The sequence below is a fragment of the Pan paniscus genome, chromosome 12 (genome assembly GCF_029289425.2).
Source record: "Pan paniscus chromosome 12, NHGRI_mPanPan1-v2.0_pri, whole genome shotgun sequence".
In the NCBI taxonomy this organism is placed as follows: Eukaryota; Metazoa; Chordata; class Mammalia; order Primates; family Hominidae; genus Pan; species Pan paniscus.
The window spans coordinates 29,879,824-29,897,496 of NC_073261.2; the positions used below are offsets into that span (position 1 = coordinate 29,879,824).

The 17,673-nt window shown below is 48.7% G+C and overlaps 1 protein-coding gene across 11 annotated transcripts in view; it reads right to left on the reverse strand.

Moving 5' to 3' along the window:
• Positions 1-17,673, reverse strand: part of INPP4A (inositol polyphosphate-4-phosphatase type I A) — a 146,111-nt gene that overhangs the window by 26,031 nt on the left and 102,407 nt on the right. For 4 of the 11 annotated variants that reach the window (XM_055107617.2, XM_055107618.2, XM_055107621.2 and 1 more), the window contains 7 exons: positions 15,999-16,016; positions 11,977-12,160; positions 10,452-10,670; positions 9,134-9,389; positions 5,442-5,474; positions 1,299-1,471; positions 179-302 (listed from right to left, as the gene is read on the reverse strand). In XM_055107617.2, the coding sequence (XP_054963592.1) occupies positions 179-302; positions 1,299-1,471; positions 5,442-5,474; positions 9,134-9,389; positions 10,452-10,670; positions 11,977-12,160; positions 15,999-16,016 (1,007 nt within the window). The remainder of the gene's footprint in view (positions 1-178; positions 303-1,298; positions 1,472-5,441; positions 5,475-9,133; positions 9,390-10,451; positions 10,671-11,976; positions 12,161-15,998; positions 16,017-17,673) is intronic. The other 7 variants (XM_034953697.3, XM_034953700.4, XM_057301267.2 and 4 more) reach the window with 3 other exon arrangements.

Sequence of the window (17,673 nt, forward strand, 5' to 3'; positions counted from 1 at the left end):
CAACAAACCAAGGCGTGTGCATGTGTAACTGCCAGGTCTGCCATCTGGTCTGCTGTTATATATTTTGGATTTATTTCAATAAGCACGCATTACTGGTATAGTGAGAAAAGTGCCTAGCAAGAAAGGATGGAAACCACACACGCAAGTGGGGCTCCCGATCCTGGCCCGGGCGCCTCACCGTAGGTGCTCAGCAGGCTCTCGAACTGGGCCAGCAGCCCGATGGTGTAGAGCTGGCGCAGGAAGCCGTCGTCATGCAGGCAGTTCCTCAGCTTAATGATGAAGCCGCAGATGAGGGCGGTCAGCTGTGGGAGCGTGGGGTGAAGAGGTTCAGGGTCAGGTGCCTGCTCACCAAATGGCAGTCAGATCATGCCCAGCCCCCCACCGCCCCATTCCTCTGCTGCCACTGCTCAAAGGGGCTTCAGTGGCACCTCCCGTCCCTTGAGAAGCCCAGGTGGGGCATGCCCTGGCCATGGGAAGACGCCCAACAGTGGGCTTGCTATTTCTGTCGCTCACCAAGTGGGTTTGGTTTTTGGCCCAGCTTCTGACCTGACCTATACCTGGCGTTATTCCTAGGCTGGAACTTCTGGAAGCCCATAATTAATTACTCACAGTGAAAGGGTCTATCTACTCACAGAGCCATGCCACCCCTGGCTGGAAACTGAGTTAGCCCCAGCAAAAAACAGAAGTGAGAGACAACATGGTCACTCAAAGTTTCCTCAGTGGGAGATTTTCTATGGGATGAAACAGGACTCTCCAGGATGGGTGAGGGAACCTGTAGAGAACCAGCCCAACCCCAAATCACTGTTCACTTTACTAATTTGATTACTGGCAACTATTAAACTTGTTACATTCATTTCAAGGCTTCACTTCTCTCAACAATAAGAGAGTCCTGCAACAAGCTGCAGAGCTAAGGCACCTACTGTTATACGAGCAATGTTTGCACTGACAGCAAATACCTGTGTTGCCCTCACTCAACCTCTGTGCAGTAAAAAAAAAAAAAAAAAGGCAGCAAAGAAGCCTGTGCCACCCATGCATGCCCTCACTATCTCCTGGGTGCAGAATCGGCAGACTCTGCAGGTGCCAGTTCCTTGGGAGAAGCAAGCATGGGCTGCCAAGGTAGTTCTCCTGACTGTTGAAATGTAGACCTCTCTATTAAATAACCTTTAAAGCACCACCAGGAGGAAATATGGCCATCTGGGGTCTTTTACAAGTGAAGTGAGAGGGAAGGGCTTCCTAAGCCTGCCTTTTCTGAGCTGAGAGGTGCCCATGGTCTCCCTCGGGGTGCTCCCGGGGCCTACCGTCTGGCAGAAGACCACGTCACGGCGGTACTGCAGGCTCAGGTAGGTGGCTATGGTGGGCGCGCTGTCCTGCATGAGCAGGAATACCATGGCCTTCTTGGCCTTGTCACTCATCATGGCCACGCAGTCGGTGAGAGTGGTCAGCAGCGGGTAAAGGGCCTCACTCCATTCACCTGGGGCACAAGCGAAGGGGTCATCACAATGAGAGAGAGATTTTAAGAATTAGGTTCTGGCAATTTAACAAGTCACCTGGCCCCTAACCACTGCAGTCCTCCCACTCCCCCATCTCCACCTCATCTTCCAGCTCTGTCTGGAACCAACCCAGTCTCTAGCCCTCTAGCCCTCTAGCCCCAGCTCTTTCCAGCAACCTCAAACACCAGTTCTACTCCGGTACCTCCAACACATGCCTGGTCTCCTGAACCTGTTGGGGACCCTAGACAGAAATACTCAAGACAATGCCTTCGGAGGAAAACAACAAAAAAGCTTCTGCAAGTCATGACGAGGCCAGAAAATGCTCTGTCCCCAGAGGCCCATCTCCTTCCACAGCCCTGTAGCACCTCCACCCGGAGAGGAAGGACACCCAGAAAGGTTCTCTGTGATCTCCCTTCTCTTGACCTGGGTATAAAGTCAAGTCAGAGACTCCTCTGCCCTTGCCAAGCCTTGTGTGCAACTGTGTTCAATTCTTACCCCTGCACACCTGGAGGAGGACTATTCCCCACAGCTCCCAAGTTTTCAGCCCTCAGAACGGCCCCACCTTGCACTCACTTCCTTCCCCACCCCCACCTTCCTTCCCCAGTACTATTTCTAGCTTAGTTTTCTTTTAGGAATATAGGGAAACTTTGACCCTATACCAAAACAACTTTTTAAAAATAGAACCTCAAGGGAGAAAAACAGGGTGAAAGATATTTTGGGTTTTGACTCTTTTTTTCCTTCCTATTTAGAAGACATTTAAAAGAGAAGACAGGCTCTCATTAAGGTTATATTTGTAACAGGTGATTAAGACCAGAAATAGGCATGTGACCATCACCACTTGGTGAATCCACCACACCAAACATGGTGAGAAGTCATGGAGTGAAGCCCAGGCAGTACATGCCCCTTAGGGTGAGGGTTCGAGCCACAGAATGCGCCAGGCCATGTCCCGGCACGGCACTCAGGGAAGGCCATGGGCTGTGGGAGCTGTGCGGCTGCCAGAGGATAAACTCTGTCTTAGATAAACAGAATCTCAGAGACCGAGAGAAGGGCGGCTTGGCCCTGTTCTCTCAAGCTGGATGGTTAGCACTTCACTGAGAAACCAACCTAAAGAAATACTGAAACATATAAAAGAATTCCCTACACTCAGTGTTTGGTTAATGCAAATGTTTAAGTATATGTAGCAGCTCAAAAGTTGGAGGTGGCCTAATTGTACATGCAGGCACGCTAACTGTTTGTGGACAGGATTTGTATCTGTAATGGAAAAAGCAGGCTTAAATTTAGCAAGTCCACAGCAGACAGGTCTTAGCAAATGAATCATGGTGACGAAGGACACTGAACTGAGAGGTGGAAAATGTGGAGGCCCGGCCCCGGCCACTGCTGAGCAGAGGTGACCACAGGCAAGGCCCTCGACCCCTCAGCCATGTGGGTCCTTTTTTATAAACTGAGAGAGAGGCACTAGATAATGTCCGAGTCTCTTTCCTCCACTAAAGTTCTCAGAGACCATGTTTTTGTTTCTTTGAAGAATTCTGTTGAATGTATGCCAATTATATGAAGTGCCTATTAAAAATGCCAAAGGCAAACAAGTTTTTCTCGCCAAACGGTTTGGGGAAAGGCAGGCAGTCATTAAGACTATCCTTCTCTAAGAAGTACATGCTCTTAAAGCAAATGTTGCCAATTTTACTTTGCTCTTCTAGCTATCATGCATATCATGAAAATCATGATTATTTTAATCTGAAAATGATCAAAATATACAACTGGTCTTACTTGACTAAACAAGCTCTCTCCATACAACTTTTTCACTTTGCCTATATCTCTTTAAACTAAATTCCTAGGAGAACGATTGCTTCGCTACATTAGGAAAAAAATGAAAAAAAATTGTAGTATAGGAAGAATGGCTAAAAAGCACTAAGATGTTTGTCCTGGAAAAGAGGAGATATGGAACTTGGTAGAAGGTGAGTGTCGTTATCTGCCCAGAGAAGGGCTCAGACATGCCTGGAACAATTTTTTAAAAGTTCAACCAAAGTGAGTTTCTTGGGCAGTAACATGATTTCCACGCAGGATCTAGTGAAGTAAAGGCACCTGGGTCACTGGAATCGGTGAAGGGTTTATACTCTGCCTCCTTCACTGACAAAGCCTTGTTATGAGAAAAAATCAGCTCAGTGAAACAATGTCCTGAGTGACGTCGCTGACCCACGTTTTTGTAGAAAACTCCTTATCTAGTTCCTAACCCGTAATGTTCGCAGACCGGTAGTGAATTCATGGGCCATACTAATTTAGATAACTTTGAAGAGCACTTTCAAATCTGTACTTTGCTTCTGCATTTTCCCCTCATCAGTAGGGGAGGGAGAAAGGGAGAGTGTGTGTGCCTTTGTAAGTGTGTATATTTTAGCCCAGATTAAATGCAGTTCTCCAGGAAAAGCCAAAAGAACTCCTTGCAAGGACCATTTTAGTCCATCAGCATCAACTGTGAAAAAGCCATCAGTGCTTCTGGAAATGTCCCAGCTGACACACAACAAGGAGGGCTCTACAGGCCAGGCATTGTCTGTGTGCTGCCCGGGGACCCATGAGACTTCCCATTAGTTCTGCAACCCTCAGGAGCCCAGAACTGAGAAGACCTCCTGAGCTTCTGTGGGGGCAGATGCACATGCCACCAGCCCTCTCTTGGCCCTAACTGCTGGGTATGGCCCCAGGCTTGAGCACCACTGAGGCTCAGGCGACAGCCAGCTCAGTCCGAAGGCACTGGCCTGCCGTGGAGGTCAGCTGAGGCACGGGCCCGGGGAGGCAACGGAGGAGGAGACCAAGGTCAACTGTTTGTACATCTACCAAGGCCTCAGTAACCTTGAGGGTCCAAGGGGGTAGGGCCCAAAGCCTGCTCAAAGCGACACTGACTTTTGGGGAAAGAGAAACTGTGAAGGGGCTGAAAGCAAACTGGGAGAGTATGAGGTGTCCAATCAGATTAGCCTGCCAACGAGCTAACTTCTAAGAGCGTCCTGGGGTTGCTGCCAGGAGCCGCCACACTATGCTGACTCATGGGGCTGTATGGGTGGACAGGCTTCACTAGCAATGCACAGGAATAGCTTGTTAGCCTGGTAAATCCCACAGTCATGGACTCGCTACATTCTAGACATCAACAAAGTATCCTGCTGTCTTACATTTATAACCAGTCAGAAATATGCAAGCAATAGACTGACCATGCAGCTGATTTTTGGAATGTAAGAAAAAGAACATCAAATCATATTATTTGGGGGACTCATGCTCAAAACCACAAGCCATACCCAGGAAAACTCAATATGAACTAGATCAGGGGTCAGCACACATTTTCTGTAAAGAGCTAGACAGTAAATATTTTAGGCTTTGAAGGCCACGGGTTCTCTGCTGCAACGAACTCTGGCACTGCTGCACAAAAGCAGCTGCAGACAATACATGAACAAGTGGGCAAGGTTGGTTTCGAACAAAACATTATTTATAAGAGCAGACTGTGGACAAGATTTAGCTCAGAGCTGTAGCTTGCCAACCCCTGAACTAGAACCATAAACATTGGTTTCTACGTGCAAAGGAAGCAAAGAGATTACATTTCTGGTACTAACTGCAACTGAGGCCCATAGCAATGTCTGGTAAGAATTCTAAAACTGCACCCAGAAAGTCCAGATGTGTACCTCCCTACCTCAGGTCAACCACTTCAGGAAGCCCAACGCGCTCATCTGTAAAGACTTTAGAATGTAAGAGTAAAACAAATACATGTGGTAGTCTGCCTCAGGCCACAATTTCCTCAGCCCAACTGGTCTCTCATCAAACCTGCGAAAAGTGTTTTATGCCTCACAACGAAGGAGGTCCTGGAATACTTTCCCAACTCTGGGATCATAAGGCAATCTTTTGTAATTTAGCTACAAAACACTACCTGAGTATCAATTAAAAGGGCATCAGCAGGAGCCTTGAACGGAAACCACGTACCTGGGCTGGACTCTTCAGGAGGGGGACTGCAATCTGCACAGAAATGGAGGGCGACATGGATGATTAAGGAGCAGCACACAGTTCAAACCAAGCAACTCAATCTCAGAGCAGCTGCGTCAGCAGCTTGCAGTAAGGCGGCTAACCAACAGAAAAGAGGTCTGGGTGCCTGGCTGCCTCTTCCCCAAGAAGGCTCACGAAAGTACTCTGGCTGCTCCAAGGCAGCCAAGCCCTCTCAGTGGTAAACAATGACAGATTCCCCAGCTTAAACATTCATGTTGCCAATAGTTCAACATAAAATGCTCTTCAGGATGTGCGATCTAGCTTATTACAATGTGATAAATGCCGCAGAAAAAAGCACCCACATAAATCACATTGTAGTGGCGGAGCCCCGCGTTGGCTTGCGGCATCTGGAAGCAAACTTGTAAGGAGAGAGACTGACCAGTACACGGCGTGTTCCACGATCAGTCCCACTGCTCTGATTCACCGGGGAAGCCTGGGCTCAGGATCAACTGCTGAGATCCAAAGTGTTAAGATCCAGGAATGAAACCAGTATACCAAAAAAAACTCTATGCCAATCTCCCAAATTTAAAACAAATGTTAAGTTTTGTGATTTAGGGGTAGTCTCCAATTAGAATGTCCCTTCAGGTCCTCAAAGAATACCACTTTTGATTCCATTTCACCTATACTAAGTCACACTGGGATGTACTTACTTCAATTTCGTATTTCCCTTAAAAACCAAAATTTCTCATTAACTGGGTGCACCATCTAAGAGAAAACAAGTTTGAAAAGGAATCATGGAAGAAAACGTTTATGTTAATTTATGTCTGAGCTTTTCAGTTCAAACAATGTCTTCAGGATGTGGAAATGAGGTGGTCTCGGATCCCCAAGAACAGCCAGAACCAGCTTTATGGGGATTTTACAACCTAGGTTGTAAAGAAGGGGCAAAGGATCCTTCCTCTCTAATCGTCTTTGGAAGTGACTTTTCAAACTGGCAAAGGGGAAAGAGAATACAAAGGCATCTGCAAGTTCAAGAGTTCGACCTCTTCGTTAATCCAGATGCCCTGAGACCATGTTGCTAACAAAGATAGAAACCCACAGTGATATAGAACTGTGGCTCTTACATATTAATCTGCTAATCAGGTTATGTGAGGCCTTGAAAAAATACAGATTTTTGCCTCCCCATAACCCCTCTTCTAGGATTCTGAGCTTATGAATGAGGAGGAAGGTCTAGGAGCCTGTTTTATGAGCTTCTATGGTGATCCCAAACAGCTAGGTTGGGACCATTCCTGTGAAGGCATCAGGGATTAAACCCAATTTGCTAAATTCATCTTTCAATCAAAGGGGAGAAAAAGGGGGTCTTCTCTGGTACTCCTGGAATAATGGCTTGTAACTTGTCTTAGGTCATGGAGTTGAGAATAGGTGACCACTCTGGACTTCCTCTGTATACACATGCAAATTCCAGCACATAATCTCAGGGGTACAAGAACCTGGGTGTACCCATAGACCCCAGACTAAGAAAAACTTGGCCTGACCATCTCTTTGGGTATGAGGAGAGCAACAGAGTGTACAGGAGGAAGGCAGTGGGGCGGTGGAAGCCACCAAATCCTGGTGGGGCGATAGTGGTGCACCTTGGCAGGCGGGGGTGGAGGGGCATGGGAGACTTTTGGAGAGATGAGAAGAAGGGACGTTTGAGGAGCCTCTGTGGTTTTGGCTGGCAGGGACTTGTCAGTGGGTCCCCCACAAGGCCTTGGCCCTGGGTGACCCTCACCTGCCAGACAGTGCTCTCTGATCAGGGCAGGGCAGCTCTGAGGCAGGGCAGCTCCCTGGTGAAAAATAAAAACCAAGGACCTAGGACAGGGTAGAGAACTGGAATGAAAAGTGATGATGCCTTTCAGAGCAGTACAGAGTTATTCTCACATAATAAATATGTTGGTGTGAACATACCTGCTCATTAAGCCAAAACAATGGCTCCAGTAACTTGGAATGGTATAAAAAGTCATGACAGAGCCATGCTGTGGCACTGTGGACAAGAGTCACCAAAATAAATAGCTCACAGACTGGTTCTTTCTGATCCTCCTACTTACACTGAGGACTGAACAGCTTCCTGGCTGTGCTAAAGATGTTTAAATTAAGGACCATCCACAGATAATTTGGTGGCATATGGTTTCATACATTTGAGTACTGATCAGCAGAGTTAGACTCTCTCAAATGTAAGCTTCACATTCCCATTATTACAACAGCTGATTTTTATGGCACACGCAAGTCAAACCCTAAATAGCATATATAAATGCTCATTTAACTAACTTTAAAACTGAATAAAAATGTATCTATATTTAAACAATACAGGATGTGCCTAGAAAAAAAATGACACTTAAGTTAGGGATATAATCCCATCTGATGAAATAAACTAGCTCCCACATTTAAAACAGCCAATAAATTACTCTTTTCATTATCTGTAGAAAAATTTAAAATCACAAACAAGATAATAAAGTAAAAAGAAATAAACAATGAATTTTCAGAAAATTTTAAAAAGGAACATGACTCACATAAAAAAGAGAACATGAATAGAGACAAAATAGTTCCATGAGCCAATCACAGGTGTGGGGAAGTGAAACTATAATCCCCCATAGATGGAGAGATGGGTGGCGTGATAACTGTCGAGACAGAGGCTCAAGTGAGACAGTGCCCTGGAAACAGACTGCAGGCAGAGTAAAGAGGCAAAGGGCATCTTACAACCTGAAGGGGGATTTGCCAAGAGGCTCTGACCAAGAGGCACGCTTATACCTTGAATGGAAGTTCTCCAATTCAGAATTTAAAAGCCCTCATCACATGAAGCTTAATCCCAGCACATCTGGGCCTTACCTACTATGACTTAAAACTCCCACAGGAGAACAAAAAGGAGGCAGAAGCTAGGTCTGTGGGCAAGTCTCAGCTGCCTAGCTTGTAACTCTATGGCTCTTACAGGAAAAGGCGGAGACATCTCAGTTGCAGGGACTGTTTCCCAGCTTTAAGGCCATCTGCAGGACAGTGTCCTGGTATGCTGTGTCTCTGCAGACAGGAGACTGTTCTGAAGCATGCTGCTTCATGCCAGTGTCCTACCCTGAAGGGTCCTGCCAAACCACCTGACTCAGACCACCAGAAGCCCAGGAACAGGGTCCCACTCTCTGTGTTACCAAGTCCCAAGGCAACATGCCTCTGCTGCATAAGAGAGTGCGCAGCCAATGCCAACCAGCTTTTAGAAATGTCCACTGGACCTGCCAATATCTCTCATCCAGCTGTGTCCCTGAACAATTCCCCTTTCCCCTTTCATTCTACCAATTCCTAATGCCATAGACAATCACATCAGAAAGGCATCTGCATCCTGGCCTCCTTCAGGTTCTCAGATTGCTTTACAAACCTGAAAAGCCCAGGAGCCCAACCCTTATAGCCATGGTGGTGTATCTCAAGAGGACCCTGAGATTCTGACTGGCAGAGATGCAGAATCACACATGGGCTCCAGTTACATGGAAAGGCAGCCGGAGACTCCGCTCTCACTGCCTGCTGCTCCATGCACTGGGACGCCCCCGCTCCACCTGGCAGCCCTCCCTGCAGTCTGCATGGGGGAGGAGGGCATGGAGTCAGAGACACAGACAAATGGAAGCAGCACAAGGTGAAGTGGAGGCAGCATATGGGAAGCATGGATGCATACGCACGTGTGGTCAGATGAGGATGGCATGCAGCGGAGGGCATGGTGGAGGGGCATGGTGAGGAGGGGACATCACAGAAGGGGTCTTCTGGTCTGATCCAGTAGGCGTGGCTGTCCGGGTTACCTTTCTTGCTGGTGCAGCTGCCTGCACAGGGGAAGACATCCTCACAGCCCTCGCCATGCAGCCGCTCCTTCTGCAGCAGCTTGTCCACACGCTGAATGATGCACTCTAGGCTCTTGTCCACGTTCAGCCACACTTTCTCCTTCCAAATCAAAGGGGCCCGTGTGGGTCAGCTCTCCCGAACAGAAACACAAACAGAACACAAACCAAATCGCCCTCCACTGATCCCCTGCCCTAGGCTTCCACACTTGTTAAAATACCTCGAAGTTTAGAAATATAAAGATGATTCCTAATTCCCCACTAAAGTTGCATTCACTTTTCAACGATGAATCGATGTCCTGCGGCCACTGTTTTTAGAGTTTGGGAGATGTTTGCTAGTAACTCTTCTGGAGGCCAGGTGGCCCTCCAGTGCTGCCTGAAGGGCCACAGGGCACTGTCTCATCTCCTCCTCTTGCCACTGCAGACTTCCTACAATCATCACACACAGACAAGATGGAGGCCTCCTTTTGATAGAAGGGAACAGAAATTTGGATAGGGGAGGTGGGGAGGAGGAGAGGGAGGTCTGGGAGTGATTTGCAGAAACACGCACAGCGTATAGGATGGGACTTTGCTGCTGATTAATAGTTCAGTGCCTGTAGAACAATGCCTCTAAGCAGTAGTCTCAATAATGGTAAAAACAAGTTGTACAATGTGTCACTCCCTCAAGAAACACAGATCCTGCTCCCAGGGCCAATTCTCTGAGGAACAATAATGTGATGTAACGTCAGGGCGGCAGCTCCAAAATCCACACCTACTTGCCCCAGCACCAGAGCTCCCACGTCCCCGAATACACATAGCCCTGGAAAATCTAACAGCAAACAGAGCACTGACTGGTCTCAAGCATCCCAAGGCCATAGAAGGCACAGGAGGCAGGGGAAGGAGAGACCTCCAACACGGGAGGAAAACCCACTTCTCTTCCTCTTCATCCAGGTCTGAGGCTGGCCCAGCCCCCAGCACAGCCCTATCCCTATCTGGACACAAGGGTTTGAAAACAGTCTCCTCCCTCCCTGCATCAGGAGCCAAGGAGCCATCCAGGAAGGAAACCTGGAGCTTGTTCACAGCAGTTGAACCTTGAGGCACTTCAGAGGGGCAGAGACTGGCAACAGGTTTTGTGGTTTTCAGCCCAAGTTCAGCAGTGGGATGACAGCCACAGCAGCAGACTCACCCACTCCTCCTCGTGCCAGTCCACCTGCAGGGAAGATCGGCTGTTTCTCCCTGTCCACCGGGCCATGAGAGTGTCCTGGTCATTTCTAAGCATCACCTGCTCCTCCTCAGTCGAAGTGGGAGAGGCCTTGGAGGCAATGTAGTCAGGCCGTGCAGCGTTCAGCCCATGGATGGAGTTGGCCAGGAGCTTGCAGTCGCAGACCGTGACCAGCTGCCGTGTCTGCAGGTGCACACAAACCAAGGCTGCTGAGCCCAGGCCAGGGCCTGGGGAGTCCCCTGCCTTATCTCAGAAATGGAGAATGGGCTTAAAGCCCAGCACTGCACCCCTCTGCCTTTCTCCACAGTGCAAAGCAACTGAAGGGCTACATCCCTCAAGATGTCTGAGTACAAAGACTGCCATGTGGCCCGCTTGGGCTGAATCTTAACAAGAATTTCCCACCAAGGAAGAGAAGAGGGTGAGAAATCTCTGACATTCTCTGATCCCTGCCTACCTCTGACCTGTGATTGCTAGGGGAGGGGCCTGCAGAGAGAGCCCACTGCCCCAGCCTTGACAGACTTCCACCTTCCAGGGAACAAGTGTCCAGGGGTCAGGCCTTACTTTGGTTCAATTGTGTAAGTCTTATCTTTTGTTCCTCAGCATCTAATACCTCAAGTTCTGGGTTCTGGGTAGCTGGCCTCCTGGCACAACATGTCTGGTTTTGGAGAATTCTGCATGCAACACGGGTTCTGTGGTTCATAATGTTACTGCTGACAACTACATCTTTCTTTTCCAGGGGATCTAATCCCCACCTCACACTCTATGCTGTGTGAACACCTGTGAAGGATATAACACATTCTGATCAGGAACAGCAGCTCAACAGCATAGTGAGTGTGAGTGTGGAGGTATAGTCAGAATCTGGGGTGTGTGTGTGTGTATGAGAGCGTGTGTGTGTGTATGAGAGCGTGTTTGTGTGCACTGAGAGAGAGACCAAGTAATGGGGAAAAGTATCATCCATCAAAAGGGTCTGATAATAGCCACTTCCTCAGTAGGGATTAATACTTAACATATTTTAAAACCAGGATCAAGTTATGGCTAAGTAGAAGCTGGTTTACTGACTATATGTAAGCCAATAAAATTATATTCTTCTTATCTTATGTCTGTATAATAGCTCAGTTTCTGTTTTCAAATTCAACTAAAATAGAAATGTGGCCAAAAAAAAAAGTGCTAGTTAGGCTGTTACTGAGAAAGAAGTGGAACTGTATCAGCCTCAACAAAATGAGCCCCATGGACTTGCTGAAGGGCACATGTGCCTGAAGCTGTACCTAACAGTCATGAGCCCTGGGCTCTGCCCTTGGTCTGTCCAGCTCTGCGGACAAATCACAAAACCTCCCTGGGCCTTTGTGCGAAATGGACCTAAGGTAGACCTTCAAAGTCATCCCAATGTCACGCTCTTTGTGGACCATCTTAGGTACACCTGGGCTGCCTGGTGGCTTCCAGAAACCCAAGGAAACTCCCCAGCCCATATGTAGCAGGGCACCCCTCCTACCTTGTCTGCCAAGATGGCGAGTGTCCTCTCAAGGCCAGTGGCAGACCTGTCCTTGGCTGCCCTTGACAGCCGCTCTGCGTAGTAACTCACTTGGGTTTTCAGGGTGTTGATCTGGGCGATGATCTCCTTGGCTCTGACAACATCCTGGGGTATGTAGATTATGGACGGGCAGCCAGATGATGTACTGGAAAGGATAAGAATGGATTCTAAGGGATTCTCCAGAATCTGAAAAGGATGACAGCATCATTCCAACCCCAGCCACAACTGACCCTAAGATGAAGTGTTCTGTGACTCAGGGATGTTCTCTCAAGCTACTCTAGTTGTTGATGAGCAAAGTATATCTTAGGAGATTCTTCCTGTCTATATGGCAGGAGCTTGAAATATTAAACTATGACTCAGTCTTTTATCTGTATTTGCATGTATCTGTATTTTTACTTGTGTATGTAAATGTATGAACAGGTATTGAACAATCATATCCCGTAATCACCCAAATGATCGTAATCTTCCACCTCACAACCTCATCTATTAACTTATAAGCAGTACTTAAGTGGAGACATAGAGGCCATTTACAGAAGAAGGGGTCAGGTTATCACCTTGTAGCAGAGACTGCAGTGGGTGTTAGACTTTGTCCCCAAACAACCAAAACCTATTTTTTCTTTTGGCCAATCAGGCATTCAAGCTCCCTGTGAACATACCCACAGTCGTCCTTCCTCTCATGTCTGACCCCAGCAAGTCCCTAGAAAATGGGGTTTCCTTTCCCTTTCCTTCGCTCCAGGACTTCCCTACTTTGAAAAATAACGTTTCATCAAATGAAGAAAAAGTGGAGAACATGCCAAGCCACAGGCAAAGCCGGACTCCTCAGTGGCTTTGTAACCCTGGCTCTCCCTCCTTCCCACCTCTTCGCCACCAAGCAGCGTGTGTGTCTAGGGATCTGATGCCAAGCCTACAGCCCAGCCCCTCCCAGCACAATCAGGAGGCTCTGAAGGACCAACTTCACATCCTCCCGCTGTGGGGGCCTGGCCAGTGTGTTGGGTCCAACGGTGATGATAAATTGCATTAAACGGTGATGATAAATTGCATGTCTCTTAGCCTGATCCCAATCAATCCAATATTATAAATTTATTTTTCAGACCATCTGAGGAAGCTGAAGAAAGCAGGAAGAAGTACAAGCCACCAATGCAGAGGTCTCCTCCTAAAATTTGAAATTGTGAGCTCTGGGTAGAATGGGTGTCCCTTCGCTCATGGGATGAGGGGTCCTGACTGGTCCCTAAAGGGCTACCCTTTGAATTCTGGGGAAGAGAGAGAGAGGAGGAGCGAGGGCACCTCTCACCACATCCTCCATCACTTCCCCTGGAGATGACAGTCACCTTGGTCAGGGCTGAGAATCTTCCCCATTGGCCCCTTCCCAGGGAAGTCCCAAAGTGGTTCATCAAGAAACCACCACTACCCCTTCCCTTGCTGGATTATGTGGCAAACATGCAAAAACCGAAAACCAAAGCACCCCGGAAAGAAACACCACCACCACAAGCCCACACGCCACAGTAAAAAACAATGGATGTGCCAGAAGCCCATGCAGCAGACCGCACTCAAGCTCGTGGGGCACAACAGGAGTCATTCCACAGCATGATGTGCACACGACTACTTTCCAATCTGCAATCACTCTTCCAAATGAATAGCTGCCTTCTAAGACCATTTCATCTTAAAAAGACAATCTCAAAATAGGATTTTAAAAAATCAGTTCAGCCAAGCATGGTGGCCTATAATCCTAGCACTTTGGTAGGCCAAGGTGGGTGGATTGCTTGAGCCTGGGAGTTCAAGATCAGCCTGGGCAACATCGTGAGACCCCACCTTTTAAAAAAATTTAAAAATTAGCTAGGCATGGTGGCTTGTGCTTGTGGTTCTGGCTACTTAGGAGGCTGAGGCAGGAGGGTCAACTGAGCCCAGGAGTTTGAGGCTGTAGTGAGTTATGACGGTGCCAGTGCACTCCAGCCTGGGTGACAGAGCAAGACCCTGACTCCAAAAACAGTGAAAAAAAAAAAAGGATTCTTCCCAGGCCCCCAATATTTAGAGTACATATATAAAATGTGCTGTATGTAGATCTACTTCTGTGTAAGGAGGTGGCTGTGTACCCTTCAACAAATACATACCCTCTGCCCAGGCCAAGAGAAAAGCACTACCCTATACTTGCCCTGTATTCTCACAAGTCATGTTTTAATGATGATACCTGGGACTTATGCATGGAATATACATGGCAGGGGCAAGAAAAGGCAAATTTCAAAGAGGTGCTGTTTAGGATGATGAGGAAAATACAAGCATGTGTGCTCAACTACCTAGTTTTAAAAACCAGGCACCCACATGAGGGCGGCAGGATGGAGGTGTAGACATGAAGCCTAGGGGCAGCCCCAGGAGGCAGTATCCTAGGTACAGCCCTTGGACTTTGCATTAGGCCCCCACCCCAGACCCGGACCTACCCAGAGCTGGGGTCATGGGCTAAACTGAAGATGCCATGAGAGCGTAAGGGTGGAGTCTTGTGGCCCTGGCCAGGAACTGCTGGTAACTGCTGAGCAACAGTCACTCTGGACATTAGAAGAGCAGGATCACCTCTGCAGAGGCTGAGCCCCCATGGAGCTGGGTTCTGCAAGGGTAGGAGGATTGGGAGGCTGGGTCCTCTCTGCCTGGGATTTAGCCCCTCACAGTCTCCAGGCAGGGACACTCCTTCTGCCTGTAACCCTCCCCGCTCCGTCCCCTCCCTGCTTCAGGGACAGTCTTGTATATGGGGAGCAGGGGGGAGAGGGCAAGGGGTGACCAGGCCCAGATTGGGCTATGGAGGGTCCTCAGAGGGAACCCAGGAACTCAGAAAGTTCCCCAGGAACAAGGTTCAACCCAAAACACCTGGGTTGGGATTCACCAAGGAGCAGGCCTTGGGGGCAGCTCCTTGGTAAAGCCAAAGGCCTCTCCCCTCCCATTCCTCTTCCTCTGCCCCGCTAGATTCAACCCCTAAGTACTTTACTTGTCCCGTTATGGGAAAGATCAGGCCTTGAAAGAGGCCCCAGTAGAGAAAAGGCAGGGAGGGGAGGCTGAGAGGCCACTTCCACAGAAGTAGCATGGGTCTGCTCCATTAAGGAGGCAGGAGCAGCAGCAACCGTCCCTAGATGCCCTCCTCCCTCCCTTGTACCTAAAGTACCCCCAGGGAAAAGGACCCCCAGGGGGAAGTTGAGAGGCCTCAGCCTGGACATCGGGGAATGTCCTCAGTGCTTCCTCCTGTCAGATGCCACCAGCAGAGCCTGACACCTCCAGCAGGGCCCAGCCATAGCCCCTGAGCCCCATGGGTCACAGGCTCTGAGGCAGCAGCATTTCTTGAGGGGCTGCAGGTGCCTCTGAATGAAGCACCACTGCAGAGCCTCTGTTATGAGCCTGGGGAAGCAGTAGAGAAGCCCAGGCAGCAGACACTGTGGTTTCTAACTGTCATCTAATTATCTGGTGGAAAAAGTCAACTCAGTTGTATTAAATCTTGGTTTGTACCCACCCCCAGGGGTAAAACTGACCTTGGTAACAGTGTTATTAAAATCAGCATAAATTAATAAGCATCATGAAGATGTAGGCTGGCTTCATTTGTATAAGAGGTAATAGTGAAGTGAAAACTGAAAAGCCACAAGACTCCTGTATAAGAAGACAGGAGTTCCCAGCTGCACCCAGGGGCTGACATGAGAACCCAGCACCCAGGGGCTTCCTGGGTCGGGCCCTTCCTCTTCCTGGGAGAAACAGAACTCGGTCCTTTCTCAGAGTGAGTACGGCAACACCCAGCTGCCAGGTTTTAAAGGTAAAACAGCAGACTGAAGATTGGCTATTCATTATTAAAGAACATTGCAGTTGGAAGGGAGGACTGTTTATGAGGTATATAACTAGGAACCATGGCAGCACCGCGGGGGAAGCCCACAGGAGGAGGTGTGGGGATGGCACAAGCTTTCTCTGCATGAGGATGAGACCCAAACAGACACTCTCTCCACAGACAGAAAACTCACCAACACTCCTCAAAACTGCTAAAGAAAAGAACCAAAATGAAATATTAGCAGTTTGTTAGCAAATACCAAATGCAAAAACAAAAAATTAAAAAGCCAACTTATTTTTTGTCAAAATACTTAAAATTATTTGTTGAGGTCCCAACTACAGGGATGACTACAATTATGAGCCCAATGTGCTTATTCCTTAGAGCAGCGTCACTCCCTGTGCTCAAGCCCCAGGGAGACATCCCACCTCAGGCCAAGTTACCTCCGCATTTAAAGGAAAGTTCAAATCATGAATACCATATCTATAAGTGGATTGATGGCATTAGTGGGAAATTAAATAGAAACTTATATATTTGAAAAATACTAAGAGGTATTTTGAGAAATAAATTCTAAAGTTAACATGCAGAGTTATCAGGAATCAACACCCCAAGCCTCCTGGGACAAAGACCCCAAGAAGGCCCCCTTCTTGACTGGCCAGAGTTACTATGGGTTCTCCTTCAGGGCCCCACCCCATCTCAAGCTGCACGCTCACACTCTCCACAGGGCAACATGCAATGGAGCAACAGACACGCTTTCTGGCTGGCTGTGCAGAGCTGCGGTGGCACAGGAAGCTGCGTCTTCTTCCTATTTCCCAAAGGGACCCGGAGTCAGCAAATCCTAAGACAGGTCTGGTTACCTGGTTTGTCTTAGGGAAGCACCCCTGGGAATGAATCAAAGTCAAGTAGGTTGTCTGGGGGCCTGAATTCCCTTTCCCTGTTTCTCCTCCCTCCGGGACTCACCGGGCTCTGGGCCCACCCAGGCAGCCTGTGCACGTATCTGAATGGTGACTTCTCACAGGGCACGCTCTTCCGTTCCCTGCTCAGCCTTGCCCATGATCAGTGACGCCCCTAGCTGCCTCCCTGACCCCCTCAGCCACTGATCTGACCTTTCACCTCTTTCAGTTTTCTCAGATCACGTCCTGACTCCCAGCCGTGGCAGCACAGTCAGGTGCCAACCACCAGCTCCATGGCACATGCCAGAGCTCTTCACCTGACCATCCATGGGATTCTTGTGACGCTCCCTGGGCCTTTGCTCACCTTCCCTCACGCTGTTCCATGCTTGCTTGCTGAGTCTGACCCTCCCCAGCCCACATGCTGCAGAGGCTGTCGACGGATGCTTCTGCTTGTTCCTTCCCACCTCAAACATCTGTCTGCAGCCCCACCTCTTCTCCTGGCCCTTCTGATGAACACCTGCTCTTGCCTCTTTCCATCCTGTGAGAACCCTGCTCTAACACTGTTTTCCTCTCATTCACCTTACCTCATCCACTTCTGTCTTTCCTATCAGCCCAAACACATGCTAAGTCATAATTATTCTCCCTAAACCAAACACCTCATGCTACTTCCTCTACTTTGCGGTCACAGTCCAAGGATCTCACTGGTCATCTACACTCATCACCCCCACTTCCTGAGCCACTGAAATCTTCACAGGTGATGTTCTGGAAGATCATCAATGCCTCCTGCACACCTAACACAACAGCTTGGGTTTATTTCTGGCTCTCTCCCTCCCACCCCTGGGGGCTGGGTGGATGCCCTGCTCCATGCACCCCAGCATCCTCAGCATGCTTGTTTCAGGCACTGTTCATGCCAAATGGTGCTTGCTGAGTTGTCTGCTCCCAGGCAAGGCCCTGAGCTCCGGGAACCAGGCCTAGATC